Source organism: Apodemus sylvaticus, chromosome X (genome assembly GCF_947179515.1).
Source record: "Apodemus sylvaticus chromosome X, mApoSyl1.1, whole genome shotgun sequence".
In the NCBI taxonomy this organism is placed as follows: Eukaryota; Metazoa; Chordata; class Mammalia; order Rodentia; family Muridae; genus Apodemus; species Apodemus sylvaticus.
Window position 1 is genome coordinate 36,525,486 of NC_067495.1, and position 27,250 is coordinate 36,552,735.

Below are 27,250 nucleotides of genomic sequence, written 5' to 3' on the forward strand. Positions count from 1 at the left end.
AGTTCTGAAACACACAGCTTTGTACTCTATAAACAGGGAAAGTACTTAAAGCAAAAATGCCCTCCCAAAACTGCTTACATTTTCCAAGTTTCTCCTCAAACACCTAGAGAAGATCATTTAGCTAGCTTAGAGAACTCTTGTAACAGATAAAAATTCCAATTGTTGATGTGAGCCTTATCTATGTATAGTCTAAGTAAATAAAAGTCCACTAAAGGGTGCTCATGAGTTTTACCATTTGATGGAGGATGCTCTTGGTCAGTTTGTTTTGTATTTTGAGACAGGCTGGCTTTCTTTAACTTGTTGCATAGACAATGTCCATCCTGAAGTCATGATGATTCTGTCTTGGCCTCACAAGTGCTGGCAGGCATCAATAGCTTCCTCTGATTAATCAATTAATTAAAAAATCATAGACAGCCCTAAATGGGACATCTAGATGATCCTGTCCAAGGTTCAGGGACCATCATGGAAAAAGGATGAAAAAATCTAGAAGCCAGAAGACAGGAAGGGTGGCTGCCGAATTCTACTCTTTGGACTTGGCATGGCTGCTGTACCATTGAACTCAAAGAAGAACTGGCGAACCTGCCCAAGACTGGACCCTCCAACCTCCCACCATGAAGAGGGGAGGGTGCTGTGAGGCATTCACAGTTAATGGTTGCTGTGGATAGGGACAGTCACATTTCTCCATGGCACAGCCATTGATTAAGTTGTTCATGTTCCAGGAAACAATCCTCCGGCCTACCCATGCTTATAATTAAACCCAGTGGGTCACCAAAATGTCACATGAAAGTAGGAGGAGGACTTGCAAGAAGAAAGGAGGTGGTGGTAGGGAAACAAGATGATTATGGGGGGTGTAAATATGTTCAAAGTATATGATTATATATGAAAATGTGAAACAATAAATATAAGTAGATACTAATTTTTTTTAAAACAACAACATTCTACCAGCTTCTCAACAAGATTCTTCCTCTGGCCAAGTTGGATAAAGGGACCTGGTGCTCATAACCACTTAAAATAGACAGGAATCTAGGAGACAGACTTGAGCCCAGTTAAAAAGTATATTCCAACAGCTGCCAGACTCCAAAGAATTACTGACAGGGTTCACCTGAGAAGAATAAAGCCCAATTGTCCAGTAAGTGATTAAAGCAAGACCCAATGGCCCTACTGAAACACTGAAGCAGCAATCAAGAACTTGCACTTCTCTTCAAAATGTTTAAACATCTCCCTGTATACTGGCATGTCTTCAGAACTAAGAAATTTCCTAGATAAAATGCCAACATACCTTGTCTGAGAAATACTGCATAATATATGGCAATTGTTTCTTTATGTGGCTGTGTGCTTATGATATGGTGAGGTCCTTATGGACATGTCCACTGTCAACACTAAACACAAAGACAGGCAGGTAAATATGCTGTTGATATCTCAAAAATTAGTAAATGGGGCAGTTTGTGAATTGGCCCTTGTAGAATACAAGCTTCAAGAGAAAGGGACTTTGTGTGCCTTGCTCACTGTTGTATGCACAGACCACAAGATATGCTCATGACTGCCAAATTGATTTCATGAACAGATATTGGGAAGAGGGGTGGGTAACTCAAAACCAGGCACTGCTGTTGAGAAGTATATGTAGCTGGCAGACGGGAACCTATGTTTGTACACGGTTCTGTAGACAAAAAGCAGCAGGTGCCAGGAAGAACAGATAGAGAAGGGGTCTTGAAGAAGGCACAATCACTCCAAGCTGGAAGAGTCAAAGACAGGGTAGAACTAGCACAGTTCAAATGGCCAGAATCACAGGATATTCCAGGCAAAGGAAAAAGGCATTGACAGAGACTTGCTTGCTAAATATTTACATTATGATTTACTCTAACACTTGCACATAGCCATATGACTAACAGTCAGCAGAGCTGGGATCAGACCCATGCTCAAACAAGAGGCAAATGTCCTCTCTCCTCTGCCACCTCTCTGCCACAGAAATATTACAAAAGACATGAACAGCCCACTAAGGAAGGCAGATTTAAGACAAAAGTTTTAGGATGAGGTATATAGCTCAGCTGATGCAGTGCTTGAAAGAAGACCTGGGCTCAGTTCCTACTATGACATAAATCAGACAAGCTGACATACACTCGTAATCCCAACACTCAGAAGGAGATTGGAGGATCTGAAGTTCAAAGTCATCCTCAACTCATAGTGAATTCTAGGCCTGGCAGATAAAAAACAAACAAAGGTTTTACTTGTCTAACACTGATTTGATTTTTGACTTTTCACCAACTCTCTCTCTGTCTCTAATTCTGTATGTGTGTATGTATAGGAATATATATATTATAGTCTATATATAATAATATAAATCTAATATATATAATACACACACACACATACACACACACACATATATATATATATATTCTAATCTAGTTATAGCCTTGAATGCAGGCCCTAGGCCAGGAATCTACTGTACACAGTAATGAGCGGGGTAGAAATTTGGTTAAATGTCTACAAATCACAGAGGCATCCACAGCAACTTTGTTTTATTATTTTTGAAGGAATGAAAAACCTAGCATTACTATTACCTCCATAATATGGGGATACAATTCAATCACTTTGATATATAGTATGTAATTTTTAAAAGTGTATGGATAGTTAATGCAGAAACACCTAATGTGCCAAAGTGCTGAGAACTAACTGGCTGCTGAACATGTAGCCCAGTATATGGACAGGTATATCACCCCATCCAAGGCTTGAGGGATACCCAGGAAATGGGGCAGAAAATCAGTTAAGACTCAGTGGGGAGAAGCTGTATACAATGCTGCTCCCTGTTCAGTATCCGGCTGCTGCACTCACAAAGTCACAGCAGCTCTCCTTACCTGCACAAAACCTGCAAGACATTGGGCCCTTAAATCTTAAACACCCCATCAGGGATACATGAAGGGGCTTAGGAAGCCCCGCCTCTCACTGAGGAGCCACTGGCAGCTACCAAATGGGGAAGGAGTCATTTTCTTCAATGGTATAGCCACTGTTCCAGTAAATAATCCCACCCATGATCAAGCAAGCAAAACTAACTAAACTCAATGGGTCACAAAAGTGACATAAAAGTATGAAGGGTCCTAATTGGAAAGAAAGATATGATTCAGTGGGACTCAAAGGTGGCTAAGACAGGGTAATGGAGGCCTACTTAAAATTATGAAAGAAAAAAATGTTAAAAGTCTTAAGGCAAATTTACTTATTTTGACAACCACTATCCATAGCAAGCTTCAGACTTTTCTAAAGTCTGAAAATTGTTGTTTTTTTGTTTTTGTTTTTTACCAAAAGGTGAAATGCTTCAAAATTCTACAATGGAAAATAATGCTTCTGGATTATAAGCCCACTGACTACCTACCACACCACATTTAAATAAATCACTCTTAAATTTTCCACAGTGAAATACTGGGTATGCTCTAAATTATTTGGATTCTGTATTGATTAGCCTATGATTTCTGCTCATTTAGAGGAGCTGCTATAACTTCTTCCCAAATGACTATTAAGAGTTGGTGACCGGCCATGTAGCTCAATGGTAAAGCATTTGGCAAGGATGTGGAGAAAGAGGAACACTCCTCCACTGCTGGTGGGGTTGCAAATTGGTACAACCACTCTGGAAATCAGTCTGGCGGTTCCTCAGAAAACTGGGCACCTCACTTCCAGAAGATCCTGCTATACCACTCCTGGGCATATACCCAGAGGATTCCCCACCATGTAATAAGGATACATGCTCTACTATGTTCATAGCAGCCCTATTTATAATTGCCAGATGCTGGAAAGAACCCAGGTATCCCTCAACAGAAGAGTGGATGCAAAAAATGTGGTATATCTACACAATGGAGTACTATTCAGCCATTAGAAACAATGAATTCATGAAATTCTTAGGCAAATGGATGGAGCTAGAGAACATCATACTAAGTGAGGTAACCCAGACTCAAAAGGTGACTCATGGTATGCCCTCACTAATAAGTGGATATTAACCTAGAAAACTGGAATACCCAAAACATAATCCACACATCAAATGAGGTACAAGAAGAAAGGAGGAGTGGCCCCTTGTTCTGGAAAGACTCAGTGAAGCAGTATTCGGCAAAACCAGAACGGGGAAGTGGGAAGGGTTGGGTGGGAGGACAGGGGGAGGGAAGGGGGCTGATGGGACTTTCGGGGAGTGGGGAACCAGAAAAGGGGAAATCATTTGAAATGTAAATAAAAAATTATATCGAATAAAATAAAAACACATTGAAAAAAAAAAGCAAAGTATTGAAGGTGGGAAGATTTGAGAACAGGGATATTACACTCATAATTAGATAAAATGAAAGCTGAGAGTAGTAACTCATAAATATAATCCCAGCATTTGTGAGGCTAAGGCAGAAGGATTGCTATGAATTCCAGAACAGCCTGTGCTACAGACTGAGGTTGTATCAAAAAAAAAAAAAAAAAAAAAGTAAAGAAAGAGAAATTAACCCAGACATTGTGGCACATGCTGTCTGAACCCTCGAAAAGTGGAGTTAAAGAATTAGGAATTTGAAGTCAGCTTAGAGTACAGCAGATGAACTTGTCTCACAAAATCAAAACCCCAAAACAAGACAGAAGCCTCCGAATGCTTCTGTAAGGTTGCCTCACCAGTTGTGCCAGTGGCAAAGCCACCACCAACAGCTATTTCACCATTGGGTACCAGTTCTAGGCCAGCCTGGGCTACATAAAAAAACCCTCTCTCTCACAAAAAGCAATAAACAATGAGTTCATATTGGAGCACAGTGGGCCTTCAATCCAACATGACTATTATATTAAGAGAAAAGACACAGAAATATATTTGAATAGTGTGGGGGGGGGGATCTTCAGGTACATACACACCTGAAACATTTTCATCTTCACTTCCATGGATGTCTTTCCAACCCAGCTAACGTGGCCAGTGAACTTAATATCCTGTTCGGGGCTCAAGCTGTGTTTACACATATCTACAAAACAAAAATGTAAGATCCACACAAACCATATCAGAAAAGACTATACTATAAGGGAACAATATCATTTGAAAAGCTGCAATTGTGCTATATTTCTTATCTTTAAAACTAAAATAATTAATTTTTACCATACAAAACAAATTTAAATATCTTTCTGAAAACTGGAGACCATGCAAAGACTATAAAAATTAGGATCAAGTAAAATACTTCCACCTAACTATATAAATATCATGTTATATTCTACTTTCATATATACATTAAAATCCCAATAATACTTTACAATTACTGAAAAGTCTAAGAATGCAGAGAAGCTGATCTTGCTTACCAATCTTGTCCACCAGGACTGTGACTATTGATAAAGGAGACATCTTGGTAGTATGATTGTGGTTGTGCATATAGCAAACAAGAACTGTAGGGAACCAGAAGAGTATAAAATAACAGGAAAGCAGAATTATTCCTTTCATTTACAATTCTCTTTGAAATTTACAAAAGGTCTTATTTTCAATAAAGTCCTCTAATACTCAAATAAAGATCTTATCCTAGAACCAAAGACATTCTTCTTTTGGTTAATTGAGTCAGGGTCTCGTTCAATTTCCCTGACTGGCCTGGAATTCACTGTTTCCCAGGATACTTTCAAACTTGTGGTGATTCTAACTCATTCTCTTTTTATTTTATTAGATATTTTCTTTATTTACATTTCAAATGGTTTCTATCCCCTTTCCTGGTTTCCCCTCCGAAAACCCCTATCCCATCTCCCCTCCCCCTGCTCACCAACCCACCCACTCCTGCTTCCCTGACCTGGCATTCCCTGACTCTGGGACATCGCCAACTCATCCTCCTATGTACTTGAGTTATAAATGTAAGCATCCAGGCCTGACAAAAACATTTTTCTCTCTTTTTAAAAATGTTCATGTATTTAATGTGTTTATTGTGTGCCTGAGTGTATGTATATGTGTGACATTTATGCAAGAAGCTGTAGAAGTCTCTCCTAGAGTTTCTATTGCTATGATGAAACGCCATGACTAAAAGCAAGAAGGAGAAAAAAGGGTTAATTTTGGCTTATACTTCCACATCACCGTTCACCAGTGAAGCAATTCAATACATAAACTTACACAGGGCAGGAACCTGGAGGCAGGAGCTGATGCAGACGCCATGGAGGGGTGCTGTTTGTTGTCTTTTTCCATGGCTTGCTCCGCCTTCTTTCTTTTAGAACCCAGGACCACCAGCTCAGGGATGGTACCACTCACAATGTGCTATGCCCTCCTCTGTCAATCACTACTTAAGAAAATATCCTACAGACCTGCCTACAGGTCTTATGGTGGCATTTTCTCACCTGTGGCACCCTCCTCTCTGATTACTTTAGCTTGTGTCAACCTGACATAAAACTAAGGAGCAGTAGGTCAGAAGAGGACAATGAATCCCCTGGAATTAGAGTTACATATACTCAGCTGTGACCTGCCATATAGATGTTGAAAATTAAACCTGGCAGCTAGAGATCATAACTGTTGATTCATCTCTTCATCCCCTGCCTCATCTCTTAGGTGGCTGGCATTACCAGCATCTCTACTATACCTGGCCTTAAGACTTTTATAAACTTAGTCTGGAGATTCTTTACTTTGCTCCCTAGGTTGAAGATCTGGTAAGGAAATCACATTCCAAAGCCCAGCCCTACCAAGAGGTGTTTGAAAACAGCAAGGAAGCAGTGCCAAATCAGAGTCAAAACCTAGGCCATGTGACAGTATGAATGGAACACTCCCAGAAAGAGGAAGTGAGCACAGGACTCAGCTAACTGTTTTACCCCAACTCTTTCGTAATCGTGAAACTGTTGTTTTCTTCAGCTCTCCCTCTTTCCCAACCATACTCTTGGCTCCCACACTGTCATGCAGTCCTCTGTATACTCTCTATATCTTAAGGTGTATTATATATTTGGCAAGTACAGCTCTATGAATATGAACTCATTTAAATTTGCATTACAATTTTGCATTGATTGGGGTTCCCAATTTTGCCACCATGATCTCCTTAAATGGGTCTCACTGAGGACAAAGTCTGCTCAATAACACATGCTAAACAATAGTTAATTATTCCATCCAGTGTACCCATTAAAGGGTACGCTGGGACCTGAGAAGCTAATGGCAAGATACTCCATTTAAAAGCTAGTTAGGTTCCCAGAAATCTTTGTGAGTCTGATGTGATCACAGTAGTAGAATGGGAGAGGAAAAAAGATACAAGAGATAAAAATATAGCTCTAACAAGTCTTGAATAAATGTGAAGTTTCTAGCTTAGATAGGAAAAAATACAGCAAGATGAAAATGGGCTACCTGCACTGAAATGTTTGTTTGTTTCTTCATTTGTTTGTTCAGAATTGGGAACTCAATTCATACATGCTTAACTAGTACTGTATTACTGAGCTATAACTCCTAGCCCAAGATGTTGAATTTGAGAAGCCTAATAGGACATCCAAAGGAAAATATTCAGTAGATAGGAAGACAACCCAGAGGAAGCTACCAAATGTAGTTTCACAGGAATTCCAAATACTCATAGCAAGTGAGGGGCTGAAAATAGATGAGATTATTTCTATATAATGAGAAAAGGTAGCCTTCAAACCCTGGAAAGTCAACATATAATGGATCAACAGAGAAAGAAGATCCTATAAACAATGGAAAAAAGAAGCCAAAGAGGCAAGATGAAATGTCACCAGCAACCAAAAATAAGTAGAGCAATATCAGAAATCACAAGAGATATCAGGTAAGCACAAGGAAGTACTGTGTAATAAAGAAGCCAATGGTGAGTGTGCCAAGAAACTAGAGCATAGCAGTCTGACAAGTAACAGATCTCAATTAAAGGTCAATAACATAAAATGACTGTTCTAATTCTTTCCAGGAAATCAGCAACGAAGGAAGGGGAAGGGGAAAGTAAGTCTGAGAGTATTTATGAGAGAAGGGGGGTTATCTACTTTTCATTTTAAGATGGAGAACCTTGATGTTTATAATGTTCGGGAGAAGTAAAGTTGGGAAATGGCTTGGGATACAAAGCAAAAGACATACTTGATAAGGCAACTTCCTTGAAGACAGAAGTAAAAGTATGAAGAGACCAAGTGGAAGGGATTGGCTGTCCATAGGAGAATGAGAGAGAACACAAGGTTAAGGTTAGCAAGTTGGCTCAGCTGCTAAAGGCACTTGGTGCTCAGCCTGATGACCTCAGGTCCATCTCCAGCAGAAAGGCAAAAAGGGCGAGAACCAACTCCCTCAGCAGCCCCTGGATTGCCTATTCTTGCAAAAATAACTGCAAGAACTTGAAAAAGAAAACTGGGGGTAGTGGCAAGAGTGTTTTGTGACTATATCGACAGATAAGTAATCCAAAGTAAGATATACAGATGTTAATGTATATAATTTTTCAAGACCACTAAGAATTTTTAACTCATCTAGAGGAGAAGAGTGGCTACATGTAAGTAGTCTTGTGTGCTCTTTAAGAAATATCAGGGTCTTTCTTCAAGCCTTTTCCCAACAGCTCAGTCTAATAGTCATTAGGAGAGATGGAGAAAGGCAGCCTGGCACAGGGAGCCCAAGTGGCATGAGTAGGATTCTTATGCAGAGGGGTGAGGAAAGCAATGCCAGCATGTTGTAGCTTAAGCACAAAGGAAGATGACCACACAGAAAGGACCTAGTTCAGCATATCAGTGTACAAGTGAGGTAAGGAACACGGCCACGAGGAATTCAGGTAATGGTCCTGGTAAATGGGTTGCATGCAGGAAGCTGGTCAAGTTAGTAAATACATTAAAGGATAATGGAGATAACTGGAAAAGGGAAGTATCAATCTGTAAGTGCCAAAGTGTTAAAGTTAAAGCTACCAGTATAAAAGTAATCTCCATATTCAGAGAGATCAATAAGTAAACAAATGTAAATGTATGTCCATGGACATAAATATCCCAGTTCACCCAACAGGGAGCATACAGAAAAAGTGACAACCAGTAGCAACAACAACTCTCAGCGCACAGACCTTGCTTTCTAAAGGCTGTTCTCCATTGAAAAGAACAAAGGATTCTTTGGAGATTTGGCTAACTGTCCAGAGAAAAGGTAGGATGAATCTAGAATGTCTTATTGGCCAGAATGTTAAGAAGTACTCAAAAAATGAGGGAGGACACACTTTTAAAAGCCAGGAGTCCATTGAGAAGGCTCCATTTTACAAAGTACTTACCACACATTCATAAAGACATATACAAAAAGCCAGGATTGCACCTGTAACCTTACTCCTGGAAAAGTCAAGACAGAGGGATCCCTGGGGCATGCTGGGTAGACAGTCAGTTATTCTGTGAGCTCCAAGATCAGTAAGAGACCTGAGTCAAAAACTAATATGAAAAGCAACTGAGGAGGGTACCTGGCATTGATCACTGGCCTCTGCATGCATGCATAAACACAATGCATTGCAACCATGCCTATGAACACACACACACACACACACACACACACACACACACATATGTCTACACACATAAACTAAACAGAAGGTAGCTCAAATGGACTTAGATGATATTGCACTGATTTGAGCACTAAAAGAGATGTTATTACATCTTATTAAGAAGAGAAAATTCTGAGTCCATATTAAATTAAAAATGGTAAAGTGAGAGCCGGGCAGTGGTGGCGCACGCCTGTAATCCCAGCACTCTGGGAGGCAGAGGCAGGCGGATTTCTGAGCTCGAGGCCAACCTGGTCTACAGAGTGAGTTCCAGGAAAGCCAGGGCTATGCAGAGAAACCCGGTCTTAAAAAAAACAAACAAACAAAAAAAAAAAAAACCAAAAAAAAATGGTAAAGTGAGAACTGGGTGTGGTGATGCCTGCTTATAATCATAGCACTCAGAAAGGCTGAGGCAGGAGGATCATGAATATGGAACTAGATAGCACTAGATAGCAAATTCCAGGCTATCCTATACAACAATATTTTGTTTCAAAATTTGACAGAAAATTGTGTTACTAAGAATGTAACTCAGCAGTGGAACAGCTACCCACCATGTACAAGGCCCTGGGATCAACTTCTAGCATGGTAACAGGATGAAGAAGATGATAAAAATATCTGTATCAGATAAAGTGTGAGAAGGAATAAGACACTTTCAAGGTCTTAACGTGTCCCTTAAAAAGATATTAATTTACTACAAAGGATAAAGGAATAATTTTACAGACAACTTGTCAAATGGCATATTCATTAAGTCCAAGTTTACCTCCTCAGTAATTGGACAAGAAAAAGGTAAGTGTCACCTGACACACAGTAAGAACAGGATGTTTCTTCTATGCTGTTCCCACCAAAGATACGTATCCTGACACTAATCATGAGAAAGCATCAGAAGAGGCCAAATAGAGACACAACATATAAGAAAAGCAGATTGCGACTCTCAAAAGTGTCAAGCTTACAGACACCAAAGAAAGACTGAGGATCTATTCCTGCACAATTATCCCATGCAACCTATGCTAAAGAAGTGAACCCTTCTTTAATAAATGACCACTCATGAAAACTAAATAGGCCCTGAGGATTAAAGAATGATAATTTTCTGATCTTGATGGTAGTATTATGGTGCTGTAGGAAATGTTCTTCTTTATAGGAAATACACACTAAAATATATAATGGTCTACAATTTACTCTCTCACACATGATTTGGGTAAAATAATTCTTTATATACATATATATATGTGTGTGTGTGTGTGTGTGTGTGTTTGTATGTGTGTATATATATATATGTGTGTGTGTGTGTATATATATATATATATAATATATATATATATCTTGTCTTTAAAACTCTTTTTTAAAAGTATAGTGACCCAATGAGATTAATTGGAGTGTTTACATGGGCATAAGTGAAGGATTATTTATATGAACATAGCAGAATGTGCCAGTGACTATACCAATGAAGAAAATGTCTCAAGCCAGGGCTGGGGGGCTGGGGGCTGGTGATGGTGTTGGAGCACACCTTTAATCCCAGCATTTGAGAACCAGAAGCAGGTGGATCTCTGTGAGTTCAAGACTAGGCTGGGGTATAGAGCTACTTCCAGGGTAGCTGTGGTGGTCTAGGTCCTAGCCTAGAGAGTGGCACTATTTGGGGGTGTGGCCTTGTTGAAGTTAGGTGTGCCACTGTAGGCTTGGGCTTTAAAATCCTTATCCTAGCTGCCTGGAAGCCAGTCTTCTGCTAGCTGCCTTACGAACAAGAGGTAAGATTCTCAGCTGCTCCAGTCCCACAACTGCCTGGATGCTTCCATGCTTCCTCTCTGATGATAATAGACTGAACCCCTGATCCTGTAATCTAGCCCCAATGAAATGTTGTCTTTATAAGAGTTGCCTTGGTCATGGTGTCTGTTCACAGCAGTAAAACTGTAGTAAGCCACCTTTTGTTCATCTCCATTACAAGATGGCGCTGGCCAGATGCAGCTCCCTGGTAGTAAATTACTTTAGTACATGCACAGTGTGCTGTATTCATTATCACACTTACATGCTAATGAAGAATTCACTTAGTTCGCCTATGAGGAAGCGGCGGGCTATCTCTCTATGGCAGACGGGGCTGAATAGGCTATATAAGGTCAGGCAGGGAGAGGGCTCGGGGCCGCCAAAAGAAGAAAATAAGCTTTGTTCAAGGTTCCCGAAATAAACTGTTAGAAGGAAGAAACTCCCCAGTGTTGCATCTTTCCTTGCCGGCGAGGTTGGACGTGACATAAAGCCCTAACTAAGAAGCTGGTACCAGGAGTGGGGTACTGCTGTACTAGGCCTGGCCATGCTTTTGTTTGGAAGAATGTCAATTTTGAGACTTTGGATTTTGAAAGCAGTGGAATGCTTTAAGTGGGGCTTAATGGGCTATCCTAGCAGGAATATGGAAGACTTTGTTGCTGAGAGTGATTTGAACTGTGAAGATCTGGCCTAAGAAATTTCACTAGATTTCAGTATATGGCCTAGAGACTATTTTGATACCAAAAGAATATGGCTGCTTTTACCCTAGTATGAAGAGTCTACCTGAGGCTAAGGTAGAGAGATTTATAGTAATTTCATTGACAAAGGAAGTCTCAAGCCCATCAGAGACTTTGTTATCTGGTTAAGTCTCGTGAAAAGCATTTGAACAAGCATAGGAAGGAACAATATAAAACATGTTTCGAGTATTAAGAAATTAGTGGTGATTAAGAAGAAACCATCAACACTGTGGTGAAATCTCCTGGGAACTATTTTCTGAGAGCACAGAAAAGCTTTGTTGCAAAGATAGCTAAGGTCGTACCTCATGCTGCAGCTGTATTGGTAATGTGTAAGAGTCACCCAGGTGGTACTAGATTTGAAGGCATGAAGGGGTCAATCAAAGAAATTGAGGCTTGGCATCATGAAGAGAGCCAATGAGAGTCTATTGGTGAAGCCTAGATGCAGCAGAAAACCCCAGCATATTGGAGATGCCAGTACCATAAAATGACTCCCAAGAACAGTAGCAGCAGAGTAGAGTCAACCAGAGCCTAGAGTGCTACAGAGGCCAATGCTGGAGAAGTGACAAAAGCCCTTTGGGAACCTCAGAAGATCATGTGTGGATCCCAAACACTGGAACAGGAAGCTGTAATGTTAAAGTTGCTTTGGAGACCCCAAGATGTTTGAGATGCCAGAGCCATGGGCTGTCTGCTGAGGAAAGCTGCTAACAGGGAGTGGAACCAGCCCAGGGGAAAGAAGTTTGTTGCTGTCAACAAAGATGAAAAGGGAGTGGAGATCTGAAGACTGCTTTACCATCAGCCACGGAGATGCAGAGTTTGGAGTTTGTCCAGCTGGTTTCCTGTCTTCCTTTGAGAATTACAGTTAAGTGAATTTGGATGACTCTCAGAAGAGACCTTGAACTTTGGACTTTTAACACTGTTGAGACTGCTATAAACTATAGGGACTTTTAAAGTTTAACTAAATGTATTTTTCACTATGTTGTGTTTAGAAATGCCCCCCATATAGAATTATATGTTTGAACAAGGCAATGAGGGCCAGGGAGTGGCACTATTAGGGGGTGTGGCCTTGCTGGAATAGGTGTGTCACTGTGGGCTTAGCCTTTAATACCATCATCCTAGCTGCCTAGAAGCCAGTCTTCTCCTAGCTGCCTTAGGAACAAGAGGTAGAACTCTCAGCTCCTCCAGCCACACATCTGCCTGGATGCTTCCATGCTCCTGCCTAGATGATAATGGGCTAAACCTGTAAGCCAGGCCCAGTTACATGTCATTCTTATAAATGTGGTGCCTTGGAGCTTGGGACTGGAGAGATGGCTCAGCAGTTAAGAGCAATGACTGCTCTTCCAAGAAGTCCTAAGTTCAATTCCCAGCAACCACATGGTGGCTCACAACCATCTGTAATGGGAATGATGGCCTCTTCTGGTGTGCATGAAGACAGCAACAGTGTACTCGTATACATAGAATAACTAAATAAATCTTTAAGAAAAATAGTTGCCTTGGTCATGGTGTCTGTTCACAGCAATAAAACCCTAACTAATATAACTCTGTGTAGCCTTAGCTACACAGAGAAACCCTGTCTCAAATAACCAAAAAGAAAGAAAGGAAAGAAAGAAAGGAAAGAAAGAAAGGAAAGAAAGAAAGGAAAGAAAGAAAGAAAGAAAGAAAGAAAGAAAGAAAGAAAGAAAGAAAGAAAGAAAGAAAGAAAAATATTTATTTCCCCAGTAACCAACTGTCTCTAGATCCTCAGGGAGGGGAGAAACCTCATAAGCCACTCCAGCCTAGCAATAGTTAACTGCACATAGAGCTTCCAGTGAGTAACTTTCTGACAGTTCAAGAATGTAATGGCCATGTCATAGCTAGATAACAGTGTTCTCTGACACTGCAGATAGAATCTGCATCTAGAATCTGTGCTTAGCATGTTTGAGGCCTTGAGTTTAATCCATAGCCACTAAACTAAATTTTTCAACTAAACATCATAAATGAGGCTCATTTCAATGGGAACTCTATTAAAGAGAAAACTTTGTTTAGAATAAAAACAATATTACAATGAAAAATATTTTTTGCCCTTTTATGTCCTCATATGTCCAGGATAAAAAAATAAAATAAAATGGCCCTTTCTATCAATGATTCACTGTTTACCCATAAGTGTTATTAGAAATACAAATACCAGTACCTCCTAGGCTGTCAAGGTCCTCAAGAATCCTCCCAAATCTGTGAAACAAAGCAAAATATGAATTAAATGACAATCACAATGATTTTCCTTTAAAATCCCATAATGTACTTTGAAATAATCAAGGATCTCTAAAAATAACTGTAGTGATACCTATACAACACTTTCACTATACTGAAACTACAGCTATACATTTTAACTAGATGGAACTACAAGGTTTATGAATTGTATCTGACAGTAGTTATTTTAAAAGGAAAAATTAAAACAAATGACAATAATGAACATAACACAGTTACCTTACTGTATTTTGAACAGTCACGTATTTGTCTCGTAGTTCAGGGTCAGTACCCAAAGGTAGGAGAACTTCGATGTAACTATCCCTCATTTTCCTTGGTGGTAGGGCTTTCTGTGATTTTGCTAGAAAGCTATGGAGTAACTTCCTTTCCTCCATTGCTTTTACATGGTCTCTGAGAAGAAAAGGCAAGGGTTCATAAAACAAGAACAGTGCTGACCCACAAGTCCAGTAGCCACCCCTAAAATAGGCGAGCCAGACATAATAAATGGAAGAAAGGGGGCTCTGTGCCTGCCTCGTCTTCAGTCCCTTCACTCCTTTCTCACGACCCACTTGGAGCAGCTAAGCATTGCTAATGATATTTTTAAGGTCGTAGATCAGTGTCTTATGTTTTACCAACTGAAATAGCTGGGGACTAGGTGTATACATAAGAAATGCATAGTTATTGAAACAGATACATTTAATTGGGGCACATAGTAAGTCAACTGACCAGAAAGCTTCTTCAGAAATCGAGCTATCTATCACTCAGCAGTTAATATCACTGTTTGTGCAGAGGACTGACTCTGAGTAGATTCCCTGCACCCAGACGATGGCTCCCAAACATCTGTAACTACAGGTCTAGAGGATCTGATGCCACCTCCTGGCATCCTCAGACAGTGAACATATATGATGCACATACATGGCTACAGAGAAAACACCGATATACATAAAAACATTAAATATAACTTTTAAAAGGTTAATTTGTACTAGTGGCATAGCTCGGTTGTAGTATACTTGCCTAGCACATGCAAAGTCCTGAATTCAATACTAAGCAAGAAAGAGGAGAGAGACAAGAGGCAGGGTGATAAAATGACTTCAGAGTCTCAGTATACTGTCAGATTCATATTTGTCCTCATAGTCTCTCCTTGCTCCCTCTTTCCCTGTCTCCTTCTCCCTCTTCCTCTCCCTCTCTCCCTCTCTCATCTCTCCCTTCAGTTTCAGAAAAGAGACAAATAAAAAAATGAACACTATCCACAGGATGCATGCAAAGCAGAATAGAAGGTAAAAAGAAGAAGAAAACATTTTTAAAAGATAGAAGTGGAAAACAGAAAACCAAAGTAGAACACAAAAGAAAAAGCAGCAGAAAACTAAAGTGTTAGCAGAACTATTACATACAAAGTCCTTCTAAATTTAAATGATCAACTATTATTGCCAAAGAGGTCAGCTTACAACTTTCAAGCCCTGTGAAAGTCAAATGCATGGGGAAAAAAATGGAGATGTCAAAAAATACCAGATGCAATGTTTAAAACTATTATTGCACCTTGATGTTGTTTTTAAAACTTACATCCTAGTCTAACCACCTCCTCCAGCACCCCAGGCAATGTCTAGACTCACACCAGGACTACATGAATCCACCCACAGGTTCATTTGCTCCACCTTTACTACCCAGATGTCAGAAGTCCTCCAGTAGGGTCTAGCCTGGTGAGTACAACCTAATCCTTGTTTTTCTACAACCTATGAAATCTAGCCTGGGCCTCACATGCAGTGCCTGGGATTAGTCTGGCCACTTAATACTGTACCTCAGCCAAGCAGTACACTTCCCCCAGGAAGCATTCTATCTCTAAGCCCCCTCTGGGGATTAGCCTGATGAGCCCCCCTAACCTATCCATTCAAGACTTTATTCAACCTTTCAGATTAAGCCTGAGTCCCACAAATAGTGCTCCACCCTAGTCTGGCCTTCCCTGCCTTCTCAACAAAGGATCTAGGCTTCAGTCAAGATCTGCTCTATTCATTGCCCAAAGCACAGGACTTTCCCACGACATATAACTTTTAATAAAGAGTCAAGCTACGTGAAATAGTAAAACCAGAAGACTTGAATTCAAGTCCCAATTCTGAATTTCAGTTTTATTGTGTGTAAAAAAACTGGAATACGAAAAAATATGTCATAAGCATGTCATAAATTTTCTTCTCAAAATCAGTGAATACACCTAAACAGGTTTTGAAAATTCACAATATACATAAATCACATTCTTTCATGGTAATAAGGCATCAGCTGATTACTACACTAAGGCATTGCTCTTTTCCTTCTCATAGGAAAGCCCTATTTCCACAGAGGGCTCTCCAACCAGAGAAGGGGATCAGCAACTACGCCTAAATATGATCCCTTGGGGGATAAAACATGAAAGTGCATACCTCCAGATCGTGGATATGCCCACTATCTCCCGCAGTTTATCTCGAACTGAAACAAAGATAAAGAAACAAAGAAATAGCAAAACAGGGTTAAGGCAAGATGTTCAGGAACTAAGTAAAGTTTCTTATGTACTCAAAAGGTATCAAAAAATTCAGGAATTCCCATTCAATGCCACTACAAACAGCACAAGGAAGAAATCAGGCCTCTGTTCTCTCAATTATGCAGCTTCCTCAGTGCAAATACACATACTGTTTGTTCATTACTGAGGTTAATTTAAATAAGTCAGAAAGGAATCTTTCAATGTTTTACCCAAAGGGCCTTTATCAATATCAAGAATTGAGTCTGTTTTGAATGGAACACTTTTCTGCATGTATGCACATATGTACAGGTCAGAGATCCATCATAGGCATCATTATTCAGGTGTGATCCACCTTGCTTATTTGTTTTGAGACACGGTTTCTCACTGGCCTGGAGCTTGCTAACTAAGCTTGGCTAACTGGCCAGTGAGCTCTGAGTATCTAGCCACATGACTCCATGTCCTTAGTGCTAGGATTACCAGTGTATGGCATCATATATGGCTTTCTGACATGAGTACTGGGGATCAAGCTCAGGTCCTCAGGCCTGCATGGCAAGTACCTTACCAACTGAGCTCTTTTCCTAGTCTGGGAACAAAGATATTTACAAGTAAAATTGCCACCCATCTTCTTATACACAGTATTAGGTCCAATCACTTGGTTCAGCTACTAATACTAATATTCAAAACCAAGTAAAGCAGAATGTGACTTAATTTTAATTAATGCCCACTGTGCAAGAGTGAAGTAGCTTAATACAAAACCTAAGTGCTAAAGAGAAAAATTGATATTACCACACACCATCATTCACATGGATAGTTGAACATGCTATATAGAAAGGAGGAAATAATTAGACAGTCAGCAGTAATTCAAAATTAGAAAATAAATATACAATATTTCAAATAGCTGTTTTTTTATATTTCAAAATATACATTCCAGCCATAGAAAATTAAATGTAGTTATGCTTGGTACTTTAGTAACTAAGTGAGCAAATTATTTATTCCAGTCATGGGAAATTAAATGTAGCTATACTTGTTCCTTCAATAACTACATGATCAAAACCAAATTATGGTTAGAATAACATACAGTCTCATGAAAGTTTCTATCAAGCTGCTGTGTATATATCACAAACTCAGGGCATACACTAATTATAGTTAAATCACAAAGAACTGCAAAACATCACCACTAGTAAATTAGTCTTAATTTTTAATTTCCTCCTGAGTAAAAGAATGTATACAAAATATCCCAAAGAGTACACACATTACTGACATAAAAATTCTATAAAAATTCTCACTAGTTTGGTCAGTGTAAAGAGTGGTAGGTTCTGATCAAGAACTTTGAATTTTACAGGCATTCATTTTCTCTGTCTCTCTCTGTCTCACTCTCTGTCTCTGTCTCTCTGTCTGTCTGTCTGTCTGTCTGTCTGTCTGTCTCTCTCACTCTGTCTCTCATAGAACCTTTAAAGATATCACAATTTAATTTTATTGGATTCCTAATATCTAAGGCATGCTGTAGTCTGTGTATGATAGTAGTTGAGTGAAACTAACTGCAATTATGCATACATTAACTAGATGCATCATAACTACCAACAAGGATTTAGGTTGGTACAAATGGTAGGTTCATTTCTTATTCATCTAAGTTCACTAGATCTGTGTTTGAGTTTTCTGTACCTCTATACAGGAAGTGGAAATAAGAAACAGATCAGTCCCCAAGGTTCCTAGGAACAACTCAGATTTTCTGATTTCTACCTACAGCTTTTACGCAGCTATCTTCATTACTTTATGTTTTCGAAATATAGACACTTTAATATGTATGTCTCAGGGATGGAGACATGGACACAGTGGTTAAGAGCATGTACTGCTCTTGCAGAAGACCCAAATTCAGTTCCCAGCACCCAAATCAGGTGCCAGAGAACAACCTGTTAAGTCCAAAGGAAACTAATGCTTGTACATGCATGTGTATTTCTGTATACATATCCAACCACCCACACCCACTATGTAGTAATTAATTAAATATAAATATTTAATATGGATGTTTCATTAGTGCTAAACTATCATTCTGGGCACCTCCCAAGGAAAATGGGCCGTTTGTCATCATGTAGTCGCAAAAGAATAAAAACACCCTGCTTGCCTTGACGGATGTGTAAGGGTTCACATATTTTGTACTGGGATTCTTGAGCTAGTCCTCTGCCACGAGTAAGAAGCCCCTTGTTCAAGGTCCAGAGCCTGAAAAGCAAGAGAAAGCATACTTAAAATAGTTTCCAGAGCTGCTTCTCTAGGAATTATACAGTAAGACTTCACTTCTTCCAGAGTATCCAGTCACATATCTGCTTTAGTATGTATCTATGTATCTCATAGTTTTCAGTTTACAAGTATGTGATTTAAGGGCACTCCTTAATTCAGCTGTATCACCCCAACTATTTATTTTATCATTTCTTTTGTGTGTTCGTGTGATGTGTAGTGGTCAGAAGACTGAGCCAGTATGGGGTTTGAATATGTTTGTCCCAAGGAGCAGTACTATTTGGAGGTGTGGCCTTGTTGCTGGAGGAAATCATGTCACTATAGGCATGAGCTTCCGCATCCTCCTAGCGGCCTTCAGATGAAGATGTAGAACTCTCAGCTCCTCCTGCACCGTGCCTGCCTGGATGCTGCCATGCTCCTGCCTTGATGATAATAGACTGAACCTCAGAACTGTAAGCCAGCCCCAATTAAATGCTGTCCTTATAAAAGTTGCCTTGGTCACGGTGTCTGTTCACAGCAGTGAAACCCTAAGACAGGCAGTGTCTCTTTTGTTCCTGCCATGCTGCAAACTCCAGATCCCTGAGAGTCCTTGTGATTCTATCTCTATCTCTTATTGTGCCATAAGAATGCTGGCACTAAAGAGCATTCAGCTTCTTTTTTCTTTCTTTTTTTTTTTTTTTTTAACATGGGTTCCAGGGATGGAACTCAGGTTGTCAGGCAAGTACATTTACTCACTGATCTACCCTGACTGCCTCTACTTTTGATTTTTGTGACAGGATCCATGATCCCTGTGCCTGAAGACTGAACCTAGTGACATGCAAGCTAAACCACTGCACCATACTTTCAAACCCTTAACCCTTGTAACTAGTTATAATTTTAAAAAAGAATTTATTAGGAACATATTTTAAGGCAGAATTAAACATGGAAATTAATAGAGAGTTGACCAGGGAAAGGACAGACCCCAAGAAAGGGTGTGGATTTCTCAAGAAAGAATTACCTGTTTTTGGGGGGGGGGTTGTTTTTGTTTTTGTTTTGAGACAGGGTCTCATGGTCTTGGTATGTAGCTGAAGAAGAATGACCTTGAGGTTCTGATTCTCCTGCCTCCACTCTCTGCAATAAGAGGTATGCCCTACCACACCTGGCACACAAATTGGAAGGTGGCACTTTTTGTTTGGTTTTGCTTTGGTTTTGTAATACTAGGGATTGAACCCAGGGCTTTAAAAAATGCTAGGCAAGTGCTCTCCCTCTGAGCTATGTATCCTCAGCCCAACTATTTCTTAAGATCAAAGATAAACTTTATAATTATCTGCAAAATAAACAAAAGATGTGGAGCAGGTGTAATAGATTCCATCTTGCCCTTTCCATTTTTTTTTCTTTTCTTGGCTTCAGAAGCCCAGAACTAATTTGATAAACAAATGAGCACATTAATTATGAACATTTACTTTGGTCTTCATTATCACACCATATTTCCTCAGTAAGTACAATCAACTCAATTACAAACTAATCATCTTTGAACTTTGAATCAGCCCTTTGCACTCAAAGTACTTATTTGACTTATCTAGAAATTTTCTACGTTACTAACGAAATAAAATAAAAGCTATGTACTCAAAAGGGACTTACCGATCCTCTCAAAAAAAAAAAAAAAAAAAAAAAACTAGGTCAGATGATTATCAGCTTGGTATAGTGACATATTCTTGTGAGTTCAAGGCCAGCCTGGTCTACAAAGTGAGTTCCAGGACAACAGTGAAGGCTAAATGATGAGGCTGTTTTTTCAAACACACACACACACACACACCTGAAATTAACAAACTGATCTGTGAAAGCACAGTTGAAAAGTTATTGGAGGAATCAAGAATACCAAACAATGGCAAGTCATTATAGCTCAAGTTAATAGCAAATTCTTACTACATAATGTGAGGATAATGACTAACCAAAAAATTATATTTTAACCTTTCCTTAGAGCCCAAGCTACTGAATTACAGCATTCAGTGGAAGTCCCTCATAAAAATATTTTATTAAATCCACTACCTCCATGTATTTTTGACAATTATGTGTTGCTAGAATAAATCTTTGACCTTTCACCAAGCCAACTAATTCAGTTGCAAAAGAACACATAATTATGCATACTTGTGCACTGGAAATTTTAACTCTTTAGCTACCTGGTCATCTTATTTAGCTGTGACACAATCTCTGCTGGCCCACTAAAACAGAGATGCTTGCTGAGGGACTTTAGTCTTTATGTTCTCTTTATTTCCCTTTTCTGTACATTTCTACATAGGTCAATATTTTGGAATTCTTGAACTTAATCTACAAATCTGAATTTTCTCAGACTGTCATTTAGATTTTTTAATTTTCACCATTGTATACATTTTTTGTAAGTTCAAATCTATTAATCATGGAAGTAGGTTATATATTCTTCTATCCTGTTGCCCCACAAACCAGGGCTCTAAAATAGAATATACCTAGTTTGAAAGAACATAACAGGATGTGGAGGGTGATAAAGTCATGATTCTGAACAAGATATGTTCAATCTGCAGGACCCACAAAAAGGTCTGAACAAGATATGTTCAACCTGCAGGACCCACAAAAAGGTAAAAGGAAAAACCTGACTCCACAAAGCTTTGACCTCCACATGCACACCATGGCATGCTCATGCACACACACACACACACACACACACACACACAGTGAGAGAGAGAGAGAGAGAGAGAGAGAGAGAGAGATATCACAGAATCGTATTTTTTCAATACAAAGCTTTGGAAAGATTGAGGAGATGCTTGGTGGGTAGGAATGCTTGCTGTGCAAGCATGAAGACCTGGATTCAGATACTGGCAACCACATACAAACTCACGTGTGGCTGCATGTATGACTATAACCCCAGAGACCAGAAGATCACCATCCAGTGTAGCCTAAATGATAGTCTCTAGTCTCAGTGAGAGGTCCTGTCTTGTGGGAATAAGGCAAGTGATAGATCTGGATGCCTGATGACCTCTTGTTAATGCTTGAAAACATGGACAAACACACTTGCACCCATAAATGTGCATATACCACCTCACCCCACATGCACACAGACCCCAAATGAACATTATGCAAAATGAATAGCTAGTCATTTCTGTTGCTAACATTTCCTGAAAGATGAAATAGCCCTGAGTTCAAATCCCAGTAACGTAAAAAGGGAAAACTGAATTTGGAAGAACACCTAGGTCAACATATTTGGAAACTCAGTCTTAAGACCCCAATTTCTGTACACAGCCTTAAAATTAGAAATATATTCAAAGGGAAATTTGAACACTGTTTTTTTTTTTGACTGCGCCATATAGCTAAATTGGTTGAGTGCTCACCCACTATGCTTGAGGCCCTGGGTTCCATTTCTAGCACACATAAGATAAATGGCACATGCTTGCAATCAGAGCACTTGAGAGGCTGAGGTATGTGTGGATCTGTATATAAGTATATGCACATGTATGTGGAGGGGGCATGTTCTGTGCAGCAATGACTCTGCTGAGCTAGAGTTACAGGTGGCTGTGAGCTGTTTGAAATGGGTATGAGATCCAAACTCAGGTTTTCTGGGAGAGCAGTAAATGCTCTGAGCCACAAAGCCATTTCTCTAATCCCTGAACTGTATATGTTAAACCTTGAACACTTACAGAACAGTGATTTGAAGAAGAATAGGTTTTTTTAACAGCTGTACAATGTTTGTGGTTTAAGCTGACTCATCTAGAACAAGTTCTAGTCCTGTAAGCTCCATCAAGGGTAAAGAAATGCACCCTTCTTTATTTTATAGCATATTACTACTCTATCTTTTTTTTTGTTTGTTTTGGACAGAAATAACTTACCAATGTGTTACAATAGTACACACTATTCAACACAGTACTATGCTATAGGTTCCCAGCTGGGAAGCTGTCAGCTTTATCATTTGGTCTAGCTATGCCATCTGAGTTTGTGTAAGTACACCCTGATGTTGCATAATGACAAAACCTCCTAACAGCACTGTGCTCAAAGCACTGGAAGGTGATGAAGCACTGAAGTAGAAATGGCTTGATTGATACCCAGTCGCTCAGTACCTCCAATAAGCTCACAGAGCAGCTCAACATAATCCCTAGGATTTTAGCAGAAACTGCCATGGGTCCTTTAGGATTCTCAGGTCACAGAACCCCAGGATTGAACCTTTCTAATGAAAGAGGCCCAAGAATCTCAACCTCTCCTTGGACTGCCCAGGGAGCCACAGAGTCACCTGAAGTTGTGAAAAGAAACAGCTTGGCTCCATCCTGGGTTCCAAATATGAAGAAAATGGCGAAAAAAAAAATTGCTACCCCATTATCAGAGGTTGGGTGTATCGGCTTGGTAGATTACTTGCTTAGGATGCCTGAGGCCCTGCAGCTGCAACAGCACAAACAAAGCTAGTCATATCCCCACTACTCAGAGGAAATACCTCTAACATGCAGACTAAATCCAGTGGGATGACTTGTGTGCATCTGAGAAAAAGCTACAAAAGCAAATACCAAATAATCCAATCACTCCATATACTCTATACTTATATAGGGATTGCTGCTCCTATTCAATAGGTTTGACTCACAAGAAAGGAACACAAAAGTATAGAGTACAAAGAAGGACTTCTAAACTGGGGGGGGGGGAGAGGAGCTCAAGGAAGGTTGTGTGTTGTGTTAGGGCTGGAGAGATAGCTCAAGGATTAAAACTGATTCTCTTTTAAAAAAAAACTTTTTTGAGATTTTATTATTATGTCTCTTGGTGTTCTGCCTGCATGCATGTCTGTGCCCATAAAGGTCCAAAGACCTTTATGGCCAAATGTCCTAGAATTGGAGTTCTTGAACCTGGGTCCTCTGGAAGAACAGCCACTACCCTAAGCTAACTCTCCAGCCCAGTTAAGAGTACTTCTTGCTCTTGTAGAGAGCCTGGGTTTGGCTCCTCACCTTCAGTTCCAGAGGATGTGACACCCTCTTCTGGCCCCCGCTGGCACCGTGCTGATGGAACACATACATGCATACAGGCGAAACACTAACACACATAAAAATAAACATTTTCAACACTTTTTAAATGGTCTGTGGAAGAAGACACAAAGGCAATGCGACAAAAGTGTTGAATGGTAACCATGCTCTTCTTCTAATGACTTTCAATTTGTCTTCAAATAGTGTGACAAAGCTTAGGTGCTGGTGGGTAAGAAGATAACACACCTTATTCAACTGATGGCAAGGGTCCCAGAAACAGTAAAGGCAGATCAAGGGCAGAATTAGTGAGACCCATGTCAAAGTCAGGCTCACCAACAGTGGGATGGCTTCTGAAGCCAAAACAAGTGCCATTCTCTTGGAACCAGGCAAGCTGGAAAAAAAAAAAAAAAAAAAAACCTTGCATGCTGTGGGACAGCCAGACATGACTGGTAATCCATGCTCCGTCACTGTACCAGTTGGAAATTGGATCTACCAAAATGGCCTGTGGTCCAAGGGCATACTTCCATTACAAGGTCTTGCTGCTTATCAAAGGCATGTTCTAAAGTGGGCATGAGAGAGAATACATCTATAAATCCCAGCACTAGAAAAGTTGAAACCAGACAGACTGCCATGGGTCCAAGGCCTGCTAGTATTACTTTGTCTCTCTCAAAACAATAAATAAATATACTGATGAGAGCTGCAAGTAGTGGTTCAAGCTCTTAAGGCCAGCACTGAAGAAGCCTAGGAAGATAGATATACGGTGAGTTCGAGGCCAGTCTAGTTGAATATCATATGATATATATATGAGACAGAGAAAGAGAGCTGCCAAGTTTAAGTCAGCCAAGATTACACAGTAAAATCCTGTCTCAAATATAAACAGGATGTTGATGGCACATGCCTTTGACCCCAGCACTCAGAAGGCAGAGGCAGGCAGATCTCTGAGTTTGAGACCAGTTGGGTCAACACAGCAAGTTCCAGGACAGCCAAAGAATCACAGAGAAACACTGGGTCAAAAAAAATTAAATCATAAGCAAATTAACAAACAAAGGGTTGGAGAATTGACTCAGTTGTACTTGTTGCAAAAAGACCTAATCGCCAGCACCCTCATGGAAACTCACCACCTCCTTGAGCATCAGGCATGCATGTGGGACATAGATGCTCACGCAAGAGAAACACTCATACATAAAATAATAAAAATAAATCTAAAAAAAATTAAACTAAACAGATGAATCAGCTTAAGAGACCCAAACAGTACTCCACGATCTTTACACATATAATAACATACTTAAGTCAGATTCCAAGTGTGTCAAGCACGTAACCTCCAAAATGTTTTTTAAAGAGAAAAGTGTTGGCAAGGAAGGCAAGGCAGAACTGAAAGTACTGGCTTTTGGAAAAAGGGGCTACTCCACCATTCCAGCCACACCCCTGGTGAGCAAAAGGATAGGAATTTCAAGGGGAACACCCAATGTCTTCCCTTTTAAAAGTGTCAGATGTCGCTAAAGTAGGGTGGCATTTTCCCTGCATAGGCTGGTGGGCCCGGATCTGGCAGAGGGTGCCTTTTTCTCCCGAGCCAAACATCCACCGCCTCCATACCGCCCGCGGCTTCTTCCGCCCCGCTAGCTCCACGCGGCAAAAGAAAGCAAGGCAGGCGTGGGCACCCCGGGACAGCGCCCTTCCACGCCCTGCCACCTACCGTATCGCTGCCCGCTTCATGATACTTCACTGCCTTCCCTCGGGTGGACAACTAAGGTCCTCCCGGGTAGAGAAAAACAGGTGGCAGAAGAGCGGGAGCGAGAGCCCACCTCCAAGCACCGGCAACCGCGCCGGACTGAACCTCGCTCCCCACCTTCTAGGTGACGCCACAGAGCACCCGGGACAGGGAGGGGCTCACTGCAGGAAGGGCGGGGCTACACCCCGGGGCGGGGCTACGCCTCTCGGGGGAGGGGCTACGCCGCCCGGGGGAGGGGCTACCGCCTAGAGAATGGCGGGTCCTGCTGTTTGATTGGCTGGCAGCTCTGAGACAATGGAATTTCCCATTCAATCAGCTGGGGGGGGGGGGTCGGAGACTTATTTATACACAGGGCTCTTCCCTCCACTGTTAAGTAAATGAGCCGCTCCACAAGGCACAGAGCTCCTCCCCCTTGGTAGAACTCTTTTATTTCTGTTGCTTGAACTTTTACTCCCAGTCTGTAGTTCTTGCCCTTGGCATCATATGGTTAGCTTTCCAAAATATGGGTACCATGCTTATTTTTCCAGGAGTAGGAATAAGCAACCCAGGAGGCTAAGGCTGAGATCACAAATTCAAGACCTACCTGATTACATAGTAAGTTCGAGGCCAGCCTATGCAGCTTACTAAAGCTCCAATCTCAAAATGAAAAGTTTAAAGTCCATGGATTTGATTCCAAATACCAAAAAAGGAGAAAAAAGAACAAATGAAGTTTTCAGAATTAGACATGATGGCACATTCCTAGACAAGTCAATTATGAGAAGGTTTTATTTACCTACCAGGAATTCCCTCACTCAAGACACATGGCCAGGTGCTGAGTCACATTCCACTAATATAGAAGTTTACTTAAGTGACCCTTTATGAGACTACAAAGCATTTTCTTAGAAAATATGTCCTGAGCAATGAACCCCGTAGCCTCAACTGCAGATAATATCTAATATGAGAAATGTCTCATTACTTGGCTAATCTATCGTAGTTCTAAAGTCAGGGAAGCCCTATTAAAATCAACCACATAGCATTCATGTGTGTCTCTAGCTCAGTCTTTTAACCAGGCTGGAAAGATTAGTTAAGACACTTGCTGCTCCTGCAGGGAAGCAGAGTTCTATTCCCAGTACCCATGTGCAAGCTCCAAGCACTTTCAGGGGGATCTGATGGCCTCTTCCGGCCTCTGCAGGTACCAGACCATACACATAGTAAACATACATTCATACATACATACATACATAGACTCATACACATAAACATAAAAATCTTTTATTATTTTTTTTAATGTCTTAGCAACCCCAATGTCTCGTTCTTGTTGCCATTCTAAGGCATTTAAAACTATCACAGTTTGGAAAGCACAGATGGAAGGCTAAGTAAGTCACAATGCCAGACAGGAAACATGTAACTGTGTAGAAAACATGCAACAATTATGTAATGATGAAAATCACTGTCCTTATACAAGTGATCTGCCAACTCACCACTTTCTTACTTGTATCCCACATATAATGAAAAATGTTAAATGTCTGATGATAGATTGACAGATACATTCTCAAAGTCCTCATTACAAGTAGAACAATGAACTAACAAAATGTTCTACTATGTTATTTATAGTTCAGTCATGTAGTATGAATGAAAAGTATTAATAAACACAATTCCTTTGGCTAATATAGATTCTGGGTATCTGATTTAAATAAAGAATTTTCCTGGGAGTTTATGTCTTCGGCTTTCAAGCTAATTTATGCTATGGTTTC

General features: G+C 40.3%; 1 protein-coding gene across 2 annotated transcripts in view; it reads right to left on the minus strand.

The window, feature by feature from the left end:
- Acot9 (acyl-CoA thioesterase 9) overlaps positions 1 to 25,682 on the minus strand; it is a 39,762-nt gene extending 14,080 nt beyond the window's left edge. The window contains exons 1-8 of one of the 2 annotated variants that reach the window (XM_052170142.1): positions 25,482 to 25,682; positions 18,733 to 18,827; positions 17,404 to 17,430; positions 16,534 to 16,579; positions 14,366 to 14,536; positions 14,073 to 14,110; positions 5,290 to 5,373; positions 4,858 to 4,961 (exon numbers count right to left, since the gene is read on the minus strand). In XM_052170142.1, coding sequence (XP_052026102.1) covers positions 4,858 to 4,961; positions 5,290 to 5,373; positions 14,073 to 14,110; positions 14,366 to 14,536; positions 16,534 to 16,579; positions 17,404 to 17,430; positions 18,733 to 18,827; positions 25,482 to 25,501 — 585 coding nt within the window. In that variant the 5' untranslated portion in view covers positions 25,502 to 25,682. The remainder of the gene's footprint in view (positions 1 to 4,857; positions 4,962 to 5,289; positions 5,374 to 14,072; positions 14,111 to 14,365; positions 14,537 to 16,533; positions 16,580 to 17,403; positions 17,431 to 18,732; positions 18,828 to 25,481) is intronic. The other variant, XM_052170143.1, reaches the window with a different exon arrangement.
- Between the last annotated feature and the right edge of the window lie 1,568 nt (positions 25,683 to 27,250).